At 42.3% G+C, this 15,156-nt stretch overlaps 1 protein-coding gene across 1 annotated transcript in view; it reads right to left on the bottom strand.

The window, feature by feature from the left end:
- Positions 1 to 15,156, bottom strand: part of LOC140464958 (collagen alpha-6(VI) chain-like) — a 182,206-nt gene that overhangs the window by 91,337 nt on the left and 75,713 nt on the right. Inside the window, exons 12-15 of the mRNA XM_072560629.1 lie at positions 12,987 to 13,607; positions 9,557 to 10,117; positions 4,808 to 5,368; positions 73 to 648 (exon numbers count right to left, since the gene is read on the bottom strand). Of these exons, the coding sequence (XP_072416730.1) occupies positions 73 to 648; positions 4,808 to 5,368; positions 9,557 to 10,117; positions 12,987 to 13,607 (2,319 nt within the window). The remainder of the gene's footprint in view (positions 1 to 72; positions 649 to 4,807; positions 5,369 to 9,556; positions 10,118 to 12,986; positions 13,608 to 15,156) is intronic.

Below are 15,156 nucleotides of genomic sequence, written 5' to 3' on the forward strand. Positions count from 1 at the left end.
ACCATCATGAAGTCTGATGATCATTAACTTTCTCCAAATTTAGAGGTAATTACCTCACTCTGAGTAACTCACCTGGTTTAGTTTCCAAACATATCTTCTGAGAAATGTTTCGGGATAAATACTCCAAACGCGTAAAGTTGTGAACATAAAACCAATTCTTATCTGATCCCGCAATTGTCTGTAGTTCTTTTTCATCGGCTTTATCTACACCAACTGCAAGGATCTCAACATTGCTGTCTCTGATAGCTCTGGCTTTAGCTTCCAATCCTTGTTTAACTGTTGCTTCCCCATCAGTAATGATGATCAAGAACTGAGGAACTCCAGCTTCTCTTCGTCCACCATATTGTTTACTCAGAAGAGTTTCTGCATGTGCAAGGGCTTCAACTGTATAAGTGCTACCACCTACACTTTTTAATTGCATGATTTCCTCTTGCACTTTAGCTTTTGTTCGCCATTTGTCCAGCCGACATACGGTTTTGGGTGCATCACCAAATATCAAAGCTCCAATTTGAACCTTGTCCGGGCCAATGTTGCTCTGGTTCACCAGGGCCAACATGAAATTCCTCATGCTTTCAAATTGATACGGTTGAATGCTACCTGATCCATCGATTACAAATAAAATGTCAGCCTGTTCGGTCCTTCTGCAGTCTAAAGAGAAGAAAAAAAATACCCAGTGAATGTCTCACAATGTCTGGGAAAACAAAGGACTGAAATTCCTTGCCATCCTGTCTAAACTCTGGAGAAGATACTGTAACCTTGTAGGGACACTACTACTAGTGTGACTGCCAATGATATATCCCAGGATTGGAGTGTGGGATGAATGGGGAGGAATGGGTAAACTGGGGTTTGCAACTATGATGACTCCAGCCTTGCGTCTTATGCCATCCAGTGTAAAAGTCCATGTTGAGCTTTGCTGAAGTCCTCTATGACAATGAGAGTTCGACTGGCTGTTAGTGCCTGTTAGTGTCATGCTAGTCTGGAAAAGCCTGCAGGTTTCTCTTCACATCAAAGTTTTCATCTGACCAGACAACATGTCCATTCAGGTAAAAACACTTAAGTTTGGAAGTTTCAGCCAACCTAGGTTGTGCTGAATACTCTCCGATATGGGGTGATGGGCAGGAATGATACCTGTTACATAAATGATTTGGATGTGAGCATAAGAGGTACAATTAGCAAGTTTGCAGATGACACCAAAATTGGAGGTGTAGTGGACAGCGAAGAGGGTTACCTCAGATTACGACAGGATCTGGACCAGATGGGCCAATGGGCTGAGAAGTGGCAGATGGAGGTTAATTCAGATAAATGCGAGGTGCTGCATTTTGGGAAAGCAAATCTTAGCAGGACTTATATACTTAATGGTAAGGTCCTGGGGAGTGTTGCTGAACAAAGAGACCTTGGAGTGCAGGTTCATAGCTCCTTGAAAATGGAGTTGCAGGTAGATAGGATAGTGAAGAAGGCATTTGGTATGCTTTCCTTTATTGGTCAGTGCATTGACTAAAGGAGTTGGGAGGTCATGTTGCAGCTGTACAGGACATTGCTCAGGCCACTGTTGGAATATTGCATGCAATTCTGGTCTCTTTCCTGTTGGAAAGATGTTGTGAAACTTGAAAGGGTTCAGAAAGGATTTGCAAAGATATTGCCAGGGTTGGAGGATCTGAGCTATAGGGAGAGGCTGAACAGGCTGGGGCTGTTTTCCCTGGAGTGTCGGAGGCTGAGGGGTGACCTTATAGAGGTTTACAAAATTATGAGGGGCTTGGATAGGATAAATAGACAAAGTACTTTTTCCCTGGGGTCAGGGAGTCCAGAACTAGAGGGCATAGGTTTAGGGTGAGAGGGGAAAGATACAGAGAGTCCTAAGGGGCAACTTTTCATGCAGAGGGTGGTACGTGTATGGAATGAGCTGCCAGAGGATGTGGTGGAGGCTGATACAATTGCAACATTTAAGAGGCATTTGGATGTGTATATGAATAGGAAGGATTTGGAGAGATATGGGCTGGGTGCTGGCAGGTGGGACTAGATTGGGTTGGGATATCTGGTCGGCATGGACGGGTTGGACCGAAGGGTCTGTTTCCATGCTGTACATCTCTATGACTCTATGACTCTAGTGTAAGCTAAAATATAACGATAGAGTTATAGAACAGAAGCAAAGGAAGATTCCATTCAACCTGTTAGGTGCGACACTGCGTGTTACAGAACAGAATGGATACAGTTGTTGGGGAACATTTAACAGGCTGGGCTTGGTTTCCCAAAAAAAGGAGAAAGCTGAGAGGGGTGATTTGATAGAGACGTTTAAAGTCTTCAAAGCATTGATAGGATCGAGGGAAAGAGTACATTTCCACTTGTGTGCAGACTAAAAGTGGATATCGGAAAATAATTCAGCGGAGAATGATTTGGAATGCGATAAGTGCAACCATATGAAGCAATTGAGGGAAATATTTTAGATTAATTTGAAGGGTATGAAAAGAATGGAAGGATTAGCTTTCAAGACGTAGGGTAGGGAAACGCTTGTGTGGAGCAAAAACATCTGCACCTAGTTGGGCTGAATTGTATGTTTCAGTGCTATAATTATGTAAACTGATAATATGACCACGGTCATTCTACAAATGACACATAAACAAAAACCCCTCACCAGGACTGAAGCCTTCTCAATCAACACGTGCTGTACATGTGTAGTGAAGGTTATTTCCAGCACAGAGGGCTAGATTTTGGTGGGCGAGTAGAGAGTGGACCAGTTCATTTCCCTGACTAAAGAGTCGACCAGCAAAAACAAGAGTCTGCCAAATGCTAAGGGCAGAATGGAACTCTAGCACCTGACCCAGGAAGAGGTCCGGCTCAATGGAACTACCGGGTAATTTCATTGCAGGTAGCTCCAGCAGATGCAGCAGCACCGACAGTTTGCTACTGGACACTGTTGGTACTGCGGACAGCTCCATGTAGAAGACAGCCCTGGATCGTGGAGCAAGGTAGGTACAGTGCTACACACAGGCTTGCAGCAACAGCAAATCATTCTGATCACTAAGCCTACTCTGCCATTCAACACGATCATGGCTGATCTGACTACTGTAACTTCCACCTACCCTCCAATAACTTTTCACTTCCTTGCTCACTAAGAACCCACCCATGAAAAAAATCAAAGAGTCTGCTTCCACAGCCTTCTCTAAAAAAGATGTTCAAAGACTAATGACCTCCTGAGAGAAAAACAAAAGATTTTCCACTCATTTCTGTTTTAATGAGTGATCCCTTATTTCTAAAACAGTAAACCCTAGTTCTAGTTCTAAGAGGAAACAGCCTTTTCACATCCACCCAGTCAAGACCCAACAGGATCTTAGATACATTTTAGCCAAGTCACTTCTTACTTTTCTAAACTCTAATGGATACAATTTGAGTCTGTAAAACCTTTCCTCTTATGACAACATGCCCATTCCAAAAGTATGGTATTAGGATGGTAAATCTCCTCTGATCTATTTCCAATGGATTTATATCCTTTCATAAATAAGAAGACCAGTCACATAACAAAATTCCAGATGTGCCATCACCATTGCCCTATATGACTGAAGCATAGCTGCCTTACCTTTGTATTCAGTTCCCATTGCAATAAATGATGACATTACATTAAGATTCCAAATAAACTGATCTTCCTTTGTACTAACTTTTTGTGATTCAATCACAAGGGGACACACAGAAAACTATCCACTGCCTTTTCCTTCTGTAATCTCCTATATCTTTTTTGTAACTTATTTTCCTATTGATCTTAGTGTTGTCAGCAAATTTAGCTACCATACCTTCAGATCCTTCATCCAAATCATTTATATGAATTGTAAAAAGTTGAGGGCCTAGCATTGACTTTTTTTTTAACCTTACCACTCATTACATTTTACAAACCAAAAAATAATTCTGCATTTCTGTCTGTTTCCTGTTAGTGAGCTAATCTTAAATCCATGCAATATGTTAGACCCTATACCATAAGCTTCATTTTTTCACAGTAAACGTTGATTTAGCACCTTATCAAATGCCTTCTGGTTCTCCCTTATCAAGAGCATGTGTAGCTTCTTCAAAGTACTCCAAGAAACCATTTAAATATGAGTGTTTTGGTCAGCATCTAACTTGAGCAGGTAATTGGGAGAAGCAATGGAATTTCAAAGGGAAAGGAGTCTAAAGGTAAGGAGGCTTTACTGGAACTATTCAAGACACCAAACAGACCACAGCCAGAATATTGTGAACTGTTTGGACTCCTTAGCTAAAGAAAGATACATTGGGATTGGAGGCATTTCAAAGAAGGTTTATTAGATTGATCCTCGCTACAGAGGGACTGTTTTTTGGGGAGAGTTAGAGTAGTTTGGGCCTGTACTCATTGAAATCTAGAAGAATGAGAGGTGGCTTTATTGAAACATAAAATATCCTTTGGGGACTTGACAGGATTAATGCAGGAAGAATGTTGCCCCTTATGGGAAAGTCCAGGATGAAAGGATATAATCTCAGAATAAGGGACTGCCCCCATTTAACACATACAACAGTGAACCTGAAATTCTTTACCACAGAGGCTAGTTGCCTAAGTATATTCAACGTTGACAGAATCAGATTTTTATTCATCAAGGAAATTAAAGGTCATGGAAAAAAAAGGGAAAAGTGGAGTCGAGGGTTATCAGATCAACCAGACTTCACTTGAGTGGCACACAGACCTGATGGACTGAATAGCCTACTTCTGTCATATGGATTATGATCTTAATTCCAAACTTCTTTTTGAATACATTATCAGTCAATTCTTGGAACTCTTTATATTTGGAAGTGAAGCAAAATGTTTACTTACTTTTATCTGCATTGCATATCTCCCACGAAATTTCTGCTTCTTGATCTTTCAACAGATCAAAGTTGTCAATGTAGTGAACTTTTTCCGGGGATCCCCCTATATCCTTAAGCTGTGCGTAGACTGCATCACCTATGCCCACTGCAAACACGGTGACTCCTTTATTCCTTATGGCTTTGGCTGGTTCAAGGACCTTATCCTGTGCCTTTCCATCGGTTATCACGATGAGATACTGTGGAACACCATGGCGACCCCCTTTAACTTCATCAAAATAGTTCAATGTAAATGTCAGTGCATTGCCAGTGAGAGTATTTGTTGCAATCTGTTTCATGTCACCAATTGCTTTGTACAGATCATTTTTTAAAGAGTATTTATTAAGCTGGAACATTAGCTTTACTTCTGTGGAATATTGTATTAACCCAATTTGAATCTTATCTGGTGAAATATTGCTTTTATTTACAAAACTTATCAAGAATGACTTCACTTTCTCGAAGTCTTCTGGTTTTATACTGCTTGATCCATCAATTAGAAAGATGATGTCAGCTTTACGGTCAGGATTGCAAGCTGAAAGAAAATAAAGCAGAATAAGTCTTTTTAAAATGCTGTGAAAATCAGCTTAAAGAGAACAGCGATCTCACAATTTCATATAAGTTACATATATGATATCTATTGCTTTATATTTACACATATGTTCCCATGTATCTTGTATACTTGACAGATTTTCACAGTTTCATTTCTGTTAACACTTTGTTATAAAGATATTAATAACATCTTCAATGTAAATATTTAGAATAATTCCAATGCATTAAGAGCCACATTATAATATGTGTTGCTTCAAATATTGTTAATATTTACTTCAATAAAGAAGTGTGCAGAATAATCTCATCATATTAACATTCCAAAATGTTAAAAGATTCTGGAGAGTTGGTACAAATGTATATTCCCTTTCATTAGAGAATCATAAATGAGGTTGTGAAATCTTAGGATTCTAGGTTCTCTTGGAAATTAATTTTTCCACACACAACAGCATTAAAAAATCTAAATACCCTCCACCCAAAATGCCATGCATTCTGAGATAAATGTGCCTTTGAGGCTGCAATCTGTAGATTTCCTTTTATTATGCCATTATGGAATGTGGAACCAAGGCAAATTCAGTTGTGTGGTGGCTAGCACTGCTGCCTCATAGCCTCAGGAACCTGAGTTTGATCCCAGCCTTGGGTGACTGTCTGCATGGAACTTGCATGTTATTGCTGTGTCTGAGTGGGTTTCCGCTGGGTGCTCTGTTTTCCTCCCACAGTACGAGGTTGTGCTAGTTAGGTGGATTGAGCATGGTAAATTGTCTATAGTGTCCTGGGATGTGTAGGCTAGTTGGAGTAGTCTTGGTAAATGCAGAATTATGAGAATAGGGTGGAGGGTTGCGGGGTTTGGCTGGGATATTCTTTGGAGTGTCAGTGTAGATGCAATGGGCCAAATAGCTTATTTTCGCACTGTAGGGATTCTATGATTCTAAATAAATGTAGCTGATGTTCAGATAGACCACAGTGTAACTGGAACGTGGAACAGGCTCAAGGGGCAATATTGCTTATTTGCATCCCTATGTTGCATCCAATCAAATTAATTAATAAGCTTTTAGAAATAAAACTGTAACATATCATTTCATTTCTCAGTAATTTGACATTTCAGTAATCCAGCATTAAACTTCAAATGGAATGAGAAAAATAAGAAGTTTGTGTTGTGTAATATATTTAATGTTCTTCAATGAATCTTTTACTTCAGGACTCAGTGTCTTCCAATGGTCTTCCTATTATTAAGTCAACATCAGCCGACACAGATCCTGCAGTCAAACAATACAATATAGATGTTTTGAATTGTCCTGTGGGACATGGACGTTGCTGACTGCCCAGCATTTATTGCCTGACCTTAGTTGCCCTTGAGGAGGTGAGAGTGAGCTGCCTTCTTGAATTGCTCCAGTCCATGTGCTGTTGGTGCTGTTAGGATGAGAAGTCCAGGAATTTGACCAAGAGACATTGAAAAAATGCCAATATATTTCCAAGTCAGGATTGTGAGTGGCTTGGATGAGAAGTTAGAGGTGATAGAGTCTCCATGTATCTGCTGCCCTTGCCCTTCTTGATAGAAGTGGTCATGGGTTTGGAAGGTGCTACCTAAGAATCTTAGGCAAATTTCTGCAGTGCATCTTGTAGATAATACACACTTCTGCTACTCAACATTGGTGGTAGAGGGTGTGGATGCATGCAGATATGGTGCCAATCAAGTGAGCTACTTTGTTCTAGATGGTCAGACTTCTTGAATGGTGTTGGAATTGCACCCATCCAAGCAAGTGGGGGGTATGCCATAACACTTCTGACTTGTGCCTTGTAGATAATGGACAGGCTTTGGAAAGTGAGGAGATGAGTTACTTGATGCAGTATTCCTGGGCTCTGACCTCCTCTTGTAGTCAGTGCATTTATGTGGCGAGTTTAGTTAAGTTTCTGGGCAAGGGTAACCCCGAAGGTGTTGATAGTGGGGGATTCAGTGATGGTAACACCATTGAACATAAAGAGGCTCTGGTTCGATTTTCTTTTATTGAAGAAGGTCATTGCCTGGTATTTGTGTGGTGCAAATGTTACTCAATCACCATAAAACCTTGGGCCTAAATCACAAAGGATCATGACAAAAGAAATCCATTTGCTTTTAAAAATACTGGGCAGATTTAATTTGAGTTGGAGTGGGAAATGGAAAGCAGAACAATTTCTGGGTTGTCAAACCACCCTCACCCTATACACAGAGGGGACAGAAATTACACAAAATATCCACAGGAAGGAATCCCTAACTGATGTGAAGTGGGGGGGGGGGGGGGGGGGGGGGGGTCACTGTCCAATTGGCAGCCAGAGGGCAGGAACAGAAACTAGAATTTTAAAGTGCAGGTCCAGTTTAAATAGTGGTCACTGTTTACCTCAAACTGCTGACCTTTAGAAAATGTCTCAGGAATGGTGTAGATCTGGAATCAGGGGCACACCACCTTGTTTGCTCATAGATGTCCATCCAGAGAATGCTGAAGGCCATGACGGAGAGGACAGACATCCTCTTCCTGGACAATGGAAGAAGGAAATACCTTGCACAACCAAAGCAAGCCTGCAAGACCTAGTGCTTTTGAGCAGCAGCAGAAACACAGAATATACATGCTATGTCTAGTGATAGAAATCCTTCATCAGCCTCATTGGTGACTGCACCCTTCAACTCTAAGGGCAGGATTCTGGATGTACCCCCCTCCAGCTGGGAGACTAGCTAAGCAGCTTCAGAGTGCATGCTGTCCCTGAGAATGGGATCAGTGCTTCCCATGACACATGATTCATCTGAATTGTTGATGACCACTGTCAATTGTCAGGACCATCCGGTTCACTAATGTCCTTGAGGGAAGGAAACTGCCACCCTTGTGTGGTCTGGCCTACTTGTGTCTCCAGGCCCACAGCCAATGTGGTTGACTTTTAACAGCCCTCTGGGCAATTAAGAATGGGCAATAAATGCTGCCTACCCAGCCAGGTCTTTTTCCCATGAATGAATAAAAGAAGTGCAATTTCACATGTTCACCACCCTATGAGAGAAAAAAATGTTTCTCTACCTCAATCCTAAATGGCCAATCCCATATCCTGAAACTGAGACCACTGGTTCCAGACTCTCCGACTGGGGATATATCCTCCCTGTATCTCATCTGCCCAGCCCTGCTAGAATTTTATACGTTTCAATCAGATCATAGAATCATAGAATCCCTACAGTATGGAAAGAGGTCCTTCAGCCCAACAAGTCCACACTCACCCTCCAAGAGTCACCCACCCAGACCCATTCTCCCACCTTATTGTCCTATATTTAGCCCTGACTAATGCACCTAGCCTACACATTCCTGAACACTATGGGCAACTTAGCATGGCTAATTCTCCTGACCTGCACATCTTTGGATTGTGGGAGGAAACCGGAGCACCCGGAGGAAACCCACGCAGACACGGGGAGAATATGGAAACGCCACACAGACAGTTGCCTGAGGCTGGAATCAAACCTGGGTCCCTGGCGCTGCTTTCCTCCCATTATTTAAAATGCAAGCGATTAAAGGTCCAGTAGAACCAATTGGTCCTCATACGGTAGTCTCATATACCGCGTGAACCTCTGCTGCATTGTTTCTGTGGTAATTGTATCCACTTTTAGGTGAGGTGGTCAAACCACCAACAGAATTCCAGGTGCATGAGACGACCAAATTCTTGGAGAATATCAACTCTCACAACCAGATACCTATGTCCTTGCTTCTCATGAATCTTCCTAAACAAACAATTGATCATTTCTATAATAAGAACAGAGAACACTGGAAATACTCAGCAGGTTTGGTAGCATCAGCGGAGACAGTAACAGTATTAATAGTTCATGTCAAAGACCTTTCAACATTCCTTATTTTGATTCTCTCATGTCTTGGATTCAAAGCTGCGCATCTCATAACCACAAGTAAGGATTCTGCATTAACTCTTTGATTGTGTGGTTTATGACTGGACAGGTGCATTCACCTTCATTTGAAGGACTGCAGTGTTAACTCACTGTCATGATCATGAGAAACAGCCCATCGGTAATTCATTGCCATCACAGAAGGCCATTGTTACTGGTGCAAGGAGATTTTAAAAAATGTTACTGTTGGTCTTCACAATAACTAATGAGGAAGTCACGCCTGAATTTAGATTTTTAAGAACACGTGGATTACTGCTATTTCCTTACCTTTATCTATACAGATGGCCTGTCCAATTTTGCTTTTTATATCTGATAAAGCATCAAAGTTTTTTACGTAAAAAACTCTGTTGTCAGCTCCCGCAATGAGCCGAAGTTCACTTTCCTTGGCAGCTCCTACACCAACAGCATAGACAACCGCTCCCTGTCGCCTCACTTCCATTGCAGGACTCGTTACATTATCACTTGACTCTCCGTCTGTGAGTGTGATCAGTACACGCTGCACTTCGGTGTCCCGGCTTCGCTTCGCTTCATCGATATAAGTCGTCATATAGGTTAACGCACGGCCTGTTTCGGTGCCTCCTCCGATTTGAACAATTTGTTTAATCGCTCCCAATAGTCCCGCTTCACTGGTATATCGAGTTATTTCAAATTCAGATTTTACATGATCTGAATACTGCACAACCCCAACGCGAACTTGGTTTGCTCCAATACTGAAGAGCTTCGTTACGTCTGACAGAAATGTTCTAATCTCTTCGAAGTTGTTGGGCTGTATACTACCTGACCCATCAATCAGGAAAAAAATATCAGCTTGTTCTGTTTCAACACAGCCTGAAAGAGAGAGGGATATTGCTTCAGTTCCTAAAACAAAAAGCTGGAACACACAGCAGCACTGATGCTAACTTGTAGGATTTATCCTAATTCCTGCATTCAAGATTCATCAGCTTTCCCTTCAATTTGTGAAGCCAACACTTTGGTAAACCTAAAAAGTAAAATTACGAATTACCTGCACTTAACATATATTAAATTGCACTACAAAAATTAAGACAGGTAAATTGCACCACATATGGCATTGGCTTGAACATCAATTATTAAATTTGGGAGGTCATGTGTTCACTTCCCAATCCATTGGAACTGTGCAACCTCATCTAAAGCAGCAGGATTGAATGTAAATTTGATACAACACTCAGTTAGTCTGGTGACTATTCCAGGGGCACGAGGTGTAAAATGCATACAGGTGAAAAGTCAGGAGAAGATAAGATGAGTGAGCTGGTTTTTATATCCATGTCACAGCCTGAGATGAGAAGTCGAGGAGCAAGTCCAGAAGGAAGAGGAGGAGGCAGAAGAGAGTGAAGAGCACAGGAGAATAAAAACTGGACATGTCCTTTTTGTGTAAGCTCTATGTGAATGACTAATTCAAGTGTGACAACAGAAACTGTAACCTCAGTTCACCCATTCATCAATCATCTCACACTGCTTACCTTCACTTGACTCTCAAAATGGGGAAATTCAAGCTTTGAAACTCTGACAGAGAGAGAGAAAGAGGCAGAATGGAATGCTGCTGTTTTTCTCATCAGAAGCTGCCTGTTCTTTGCAGTAAAATACTCAGGCTTAAACTTGGAAAAAAAAAGTCAACATTCTTTCCTGCAACAGTGGCTGTGAGCTGTGAATTGATAACTCAGAGATATTTTTGAAGTACACCAATCATTCTGTACTTCTTACAAACTAGTGAAAGCTTTCAAAAAAATGACAGCTAAACACCAAGGGGCTGGCTAGCCGAAGTAGGATCTCAACATTGGAATTGGGAAGCAAAGACAACTGAATGGACTTTCTCGTTTTCCTCGACCCTGCAAATAGTCTATTTTTCGAGTGTGTGCGTGTGTGCATGTTGGTGTGTGTGTCGGTGTATGTCGGGGTGTGTGTGTGTCAGTGTGTGTGTCGGTGTATGTTGAGGTGTATGTGTGCCGATGTGTGTGTGTGTCGGTGTATGTTGGGGGTGGGTGTGTGTCGGTGTATGTCGGTGTGTGTGTGTCGGGGTGGGTGGGTGTCGGTGTATGTCGAGGCAGGTGTGTGTGTTTTGGTGTAAGTTGGGGTGTGTGTGTTGGTGTGTGTGTGTCGGAGTGTGTGTAGGTGTGTGTGTGTGTCAGTATATGTCAGGGTAGGTGTGTGTGTCAGTGCATGTCGGGGTAGGTTTGTGTGCGTGTGTTTGTCGGTGTGTGTGTGTTGGTGTATGTCGGGGTAGTTGTGTGTTTGTATGTGTTGGTATGTGTGTCGGTGTATGTCGGGGTGTGTGTGTCGGTATGTGTCGGGGTGGGTGTGTGTGTCGGTGTGTGTATGTATCGGTGTGTGTATGTCGATGTGTGTGTGTGTCGGGGTAGGTGTGTGTGTGTCGGTGTATGTCAGGGAAGGTGTGTGTGTGTCAGGGTGTGTGTGTGTCAGGGTGTGTGTCGGTGCATGTCAGTTTGCGTGTGTATGTCGGGGTAGGTGTGTGTGTGTGTGTGTATCAGTATGTGTGTGTTGGGGTGTGTGTGTGTATGTCGGGGTAGGTGTGTGTGTGTCGGTGTATGTCGGGGTGCGTGTGTTGATGTATGTCGGGGTGTGTGTGTGTGTGCGCGTGTGTGTGTCCGTGTGTGTGTGTGTGTCAAGGTGTGTGTGTCAAGGTGTATGTCAGTGTGTCAGTCTATGTCGGGGTGTGTGTCGGTGTATGTCAGGGTGTGTGTGCGCGTGTCGGGGTGTGTGTGTGTGTCGGTGTATGCCGGGGTGTGTGTGTGTCGGTGTATGTCGGGGTGTGTGTGTGTGTCCATGTGTGTCGGTGTATGTGCGTGTATGTGTGAGTGTCGGTGTATGTCAGGGTGTGTGTTGGGGTGTGTGTGTGTGCGCGTGTCGGTGTATGTCGGGGTGTGTGTGTGTCGGTGTATGTTGGAGTGTATGTGTGTGTGTGTGTGTGTGTGAGTGTATGTCAGGGTGTGTGACTTAAACAGCTGCAGTTGGCCTTCCTGACTTTCTTGGCCTGCATTAATCAGTCACTTGAGGGTCTCAACAGGCTGTTGGGCTGTTCGATTGCACCCCAGTTCCATTTTGAATTGCAGTACTCTCTCTCGCCTTCAATTCTGCAGAGTGTAAAACTAGGCCCTGTTGTCTCGGAGCAAACTTTATTCTTCATTCAGTGCTAAATTTCTAGTTGTCAGCTCTATTGCAGGCCATAGCTCCTAAAGTAAGGCTCCCTCAGAAGAAGATAATACATCAACCATAAACTTGGAGAGTATTCACAAAACCGAATGGCTGACTTATGCTTACACATAATCTTTCAACCAAAAGGCACTCCAGGAAAGCTGTTAGGAATGAGGTTACAGCATTCTGCCCCTCTCTCCACATCACTGCTCTTTGATACTAGAGTCAATTTGCAACACTTTCACTTCTATCTCAGAACATCATGGGTTCAAGCCCTGTTCCAGGTAAGTGAGTGTGTACAACTACAAGTCATTTCATTACAGCTTTACTTTAACAACAATCATCTTTGGCAGAATAGCTTCTGTGCACCACCCTTATATGTAGAAATTATTATAAAATGATTATCGGCCAAGGATAAAAATGTTTACATTTGAGCCCATTTGACATAAAAGATACTGGGTCGTTAAATAATTCAGCTTCACGGCAACTGCATTCTGAATTTGCAAAGTAGCATTTTTAAAAATCTCACCTTGTTGAAGAGTCTCTTCTTCATGTGGTTTAACAGAGATTATGTCTATAATCTCACTGCAAATCTTCTTCTGTATTTGACTTTCGAATGACGTCAAGTGGCCAAAGTCCTTGATAGTGGAAACATACTTGTTTGGAGGATATGAGGCGATATCTTCGAGTTCATCTACAATGGCATCCTTAATTCCCAAAGCATAGACAGTAACACCATGACTCCGCAGGGCCTGGGCTGGTCCTGAGACCTTATCAGATGATTGTCCATCAGTAATTACTACAGCAATCTGAGGAACTCCTTGTCTTCTCCTACTACCACGACTTTCAATAAAGTAATTATGCAACACATAATCAATGGCAGCCCCAGTATTTGTCCGTCCTTTCCTATAAGGCATTGCTTTTATATGGTCAAGCACACCAACCTTTGTTTGGAATGTGTTAAGGTAAAATGCTGGTGTGGTATCATCACTGTATTGAACCAAACCAATTTGCACTTTGTCATGACCTATGTCCAGTGCGCTGGTAACACGGACCAGAAAATTACGCATCAGTTCAAAGTTTGTTTCCCCAATGCTGCCAGATTCATCCACCAGGTAAACAATATCAGCAACTAAGTTTGACTGGCACACTGTAAAACAAAAACATAACATTATAAACTTGAAAGATGTAATGAGAACTTATTCTTCAGGGAGAGACTTTAGATTAACCAAAGAATTCTGCCATGTCTGCATGACTATGCCACATCTCATATCTTTGCAACTCATCACCTTGGCCTTTGAGAGAGATTGTCATTGTGGCAATCTACAGCACTTCCAAAGTGTTGATATTTCTCATCTTCCTTAGAAGTGGTGGCCTCTAAATGACCTTGGAAGCTTTGCTTAGAAATGCCACGGAACTAATTCTTGAGGAACTATGTTGAGAAATGACCAAAAGACTTGAGAGTTTTTTCCCCATTAATTCAAGAAATGTGGGCTTCATTGGCTGAGATTCATTTATACAGCTCGTGCTAGTGAGAAGGCTTTAACATAACTTGACAGGGTTAGAGGAACTAAGAGAGAATATGAGAAGAGAAGACCTGTTTGATTCAGGGATGCATCTGGTACCAGCACTGGCAATAGCAAATTCACAGGTGAACTCAGGATAAGGGAAAAAAAAGTCTGTCCTTACTAAAGAGAGAGATGATATCCAGGCCGTGGTATCACAGGAGGGAACTCAGTCATTTGATAGAGGAGAAATGCTAGGCAGACTATTGACACTTGAAGTTGACAAGGCAACATGACCAGATGAGATACATCTAAGGCTTTTGAAAGAAGTGAGAGTGCAAATTGCTGGAGCACTGCTTACAATTTTATACTCTTCCCTGGACTCAGAGGAGATAGTAGAATTTTAGAAATTTGCAAACATTATGGCCTTGTCCAAGAAAGTTGTAATGATAAGCCCAGCTGATCAGCTTGACTTCAGTGGTGGTGAAGTTTTGAGAAACAATTATTCAGGGTAGAATTAGCAGTTACAGGAAAAATGTCAATTGATTAGGAAGAGTCAGCAAAAATTTCATGTTTAACAAACTTGGGAGTTTTTTTTGAAATGGCAACAGAGGTTAATGCTGTTGCTGTGGTGTACATGGACTTTCAGAAGATATACAACAGACTTGCAAGGAAATCTATTGATCAGGAAATAAAAGGGTCAGAACCAACATAGGTACAAAATTGGCTGCATGATAGGAAATAGGAGTAATGATCATTCGACAGTTTTCAGGCTGGAAGATGTTTTGCAGTGGACTTCCCAAGGTCAGTATTAGACTTGCGATTTGCTATTCATGATCTGAGTCTTAGCACTGCTGCCTCACAGTGCCAGAGATCTGGGTTCGATTCCAGCCTCCGGTAACTGTCTGTGTGGAGTTTGCACATTCTCCCAGTGTCTGTGTAGGTTTCCTTCCAGTGCTCTGGTTTCCTTGTACAGTCCAAAAATGTGCAGGTTAGGTGGATTGGCCATGGGACATACAGGGTTAAAGGGATGGGGTAGGTCTGGCTGGGTGCTCTTCTGAAGGTCCGTGTGGATTTGATGGGCTTAATGGCCTGCTTCCACACTGTAGAGATTTTATTACCTGGGTCCTTGGGTCACTAGTCCAGTGACATGATCTCTAGGTCAGTGCAGGAGAGACTTCATAATGGATATGA

The sequence above is a fragment of the Chiloscyllium punctatum genome, chromosome 41 (assembly GCF_047496795.1).
Source record: "Chiloscyllium punctatum isolate Juve2018m chromosome 41, sChiPun1.3, whole genome shotgun sequence".
In the NCBI taxonomy this organism is placed as follows: domain Eukaryota; kingdom Metazoa; phylum Chordata; class Chondrichthyes; order Orectolobiformes; family Hemiscylliidae; genus Chiloscyllium; species Chiloscyllium punctatum.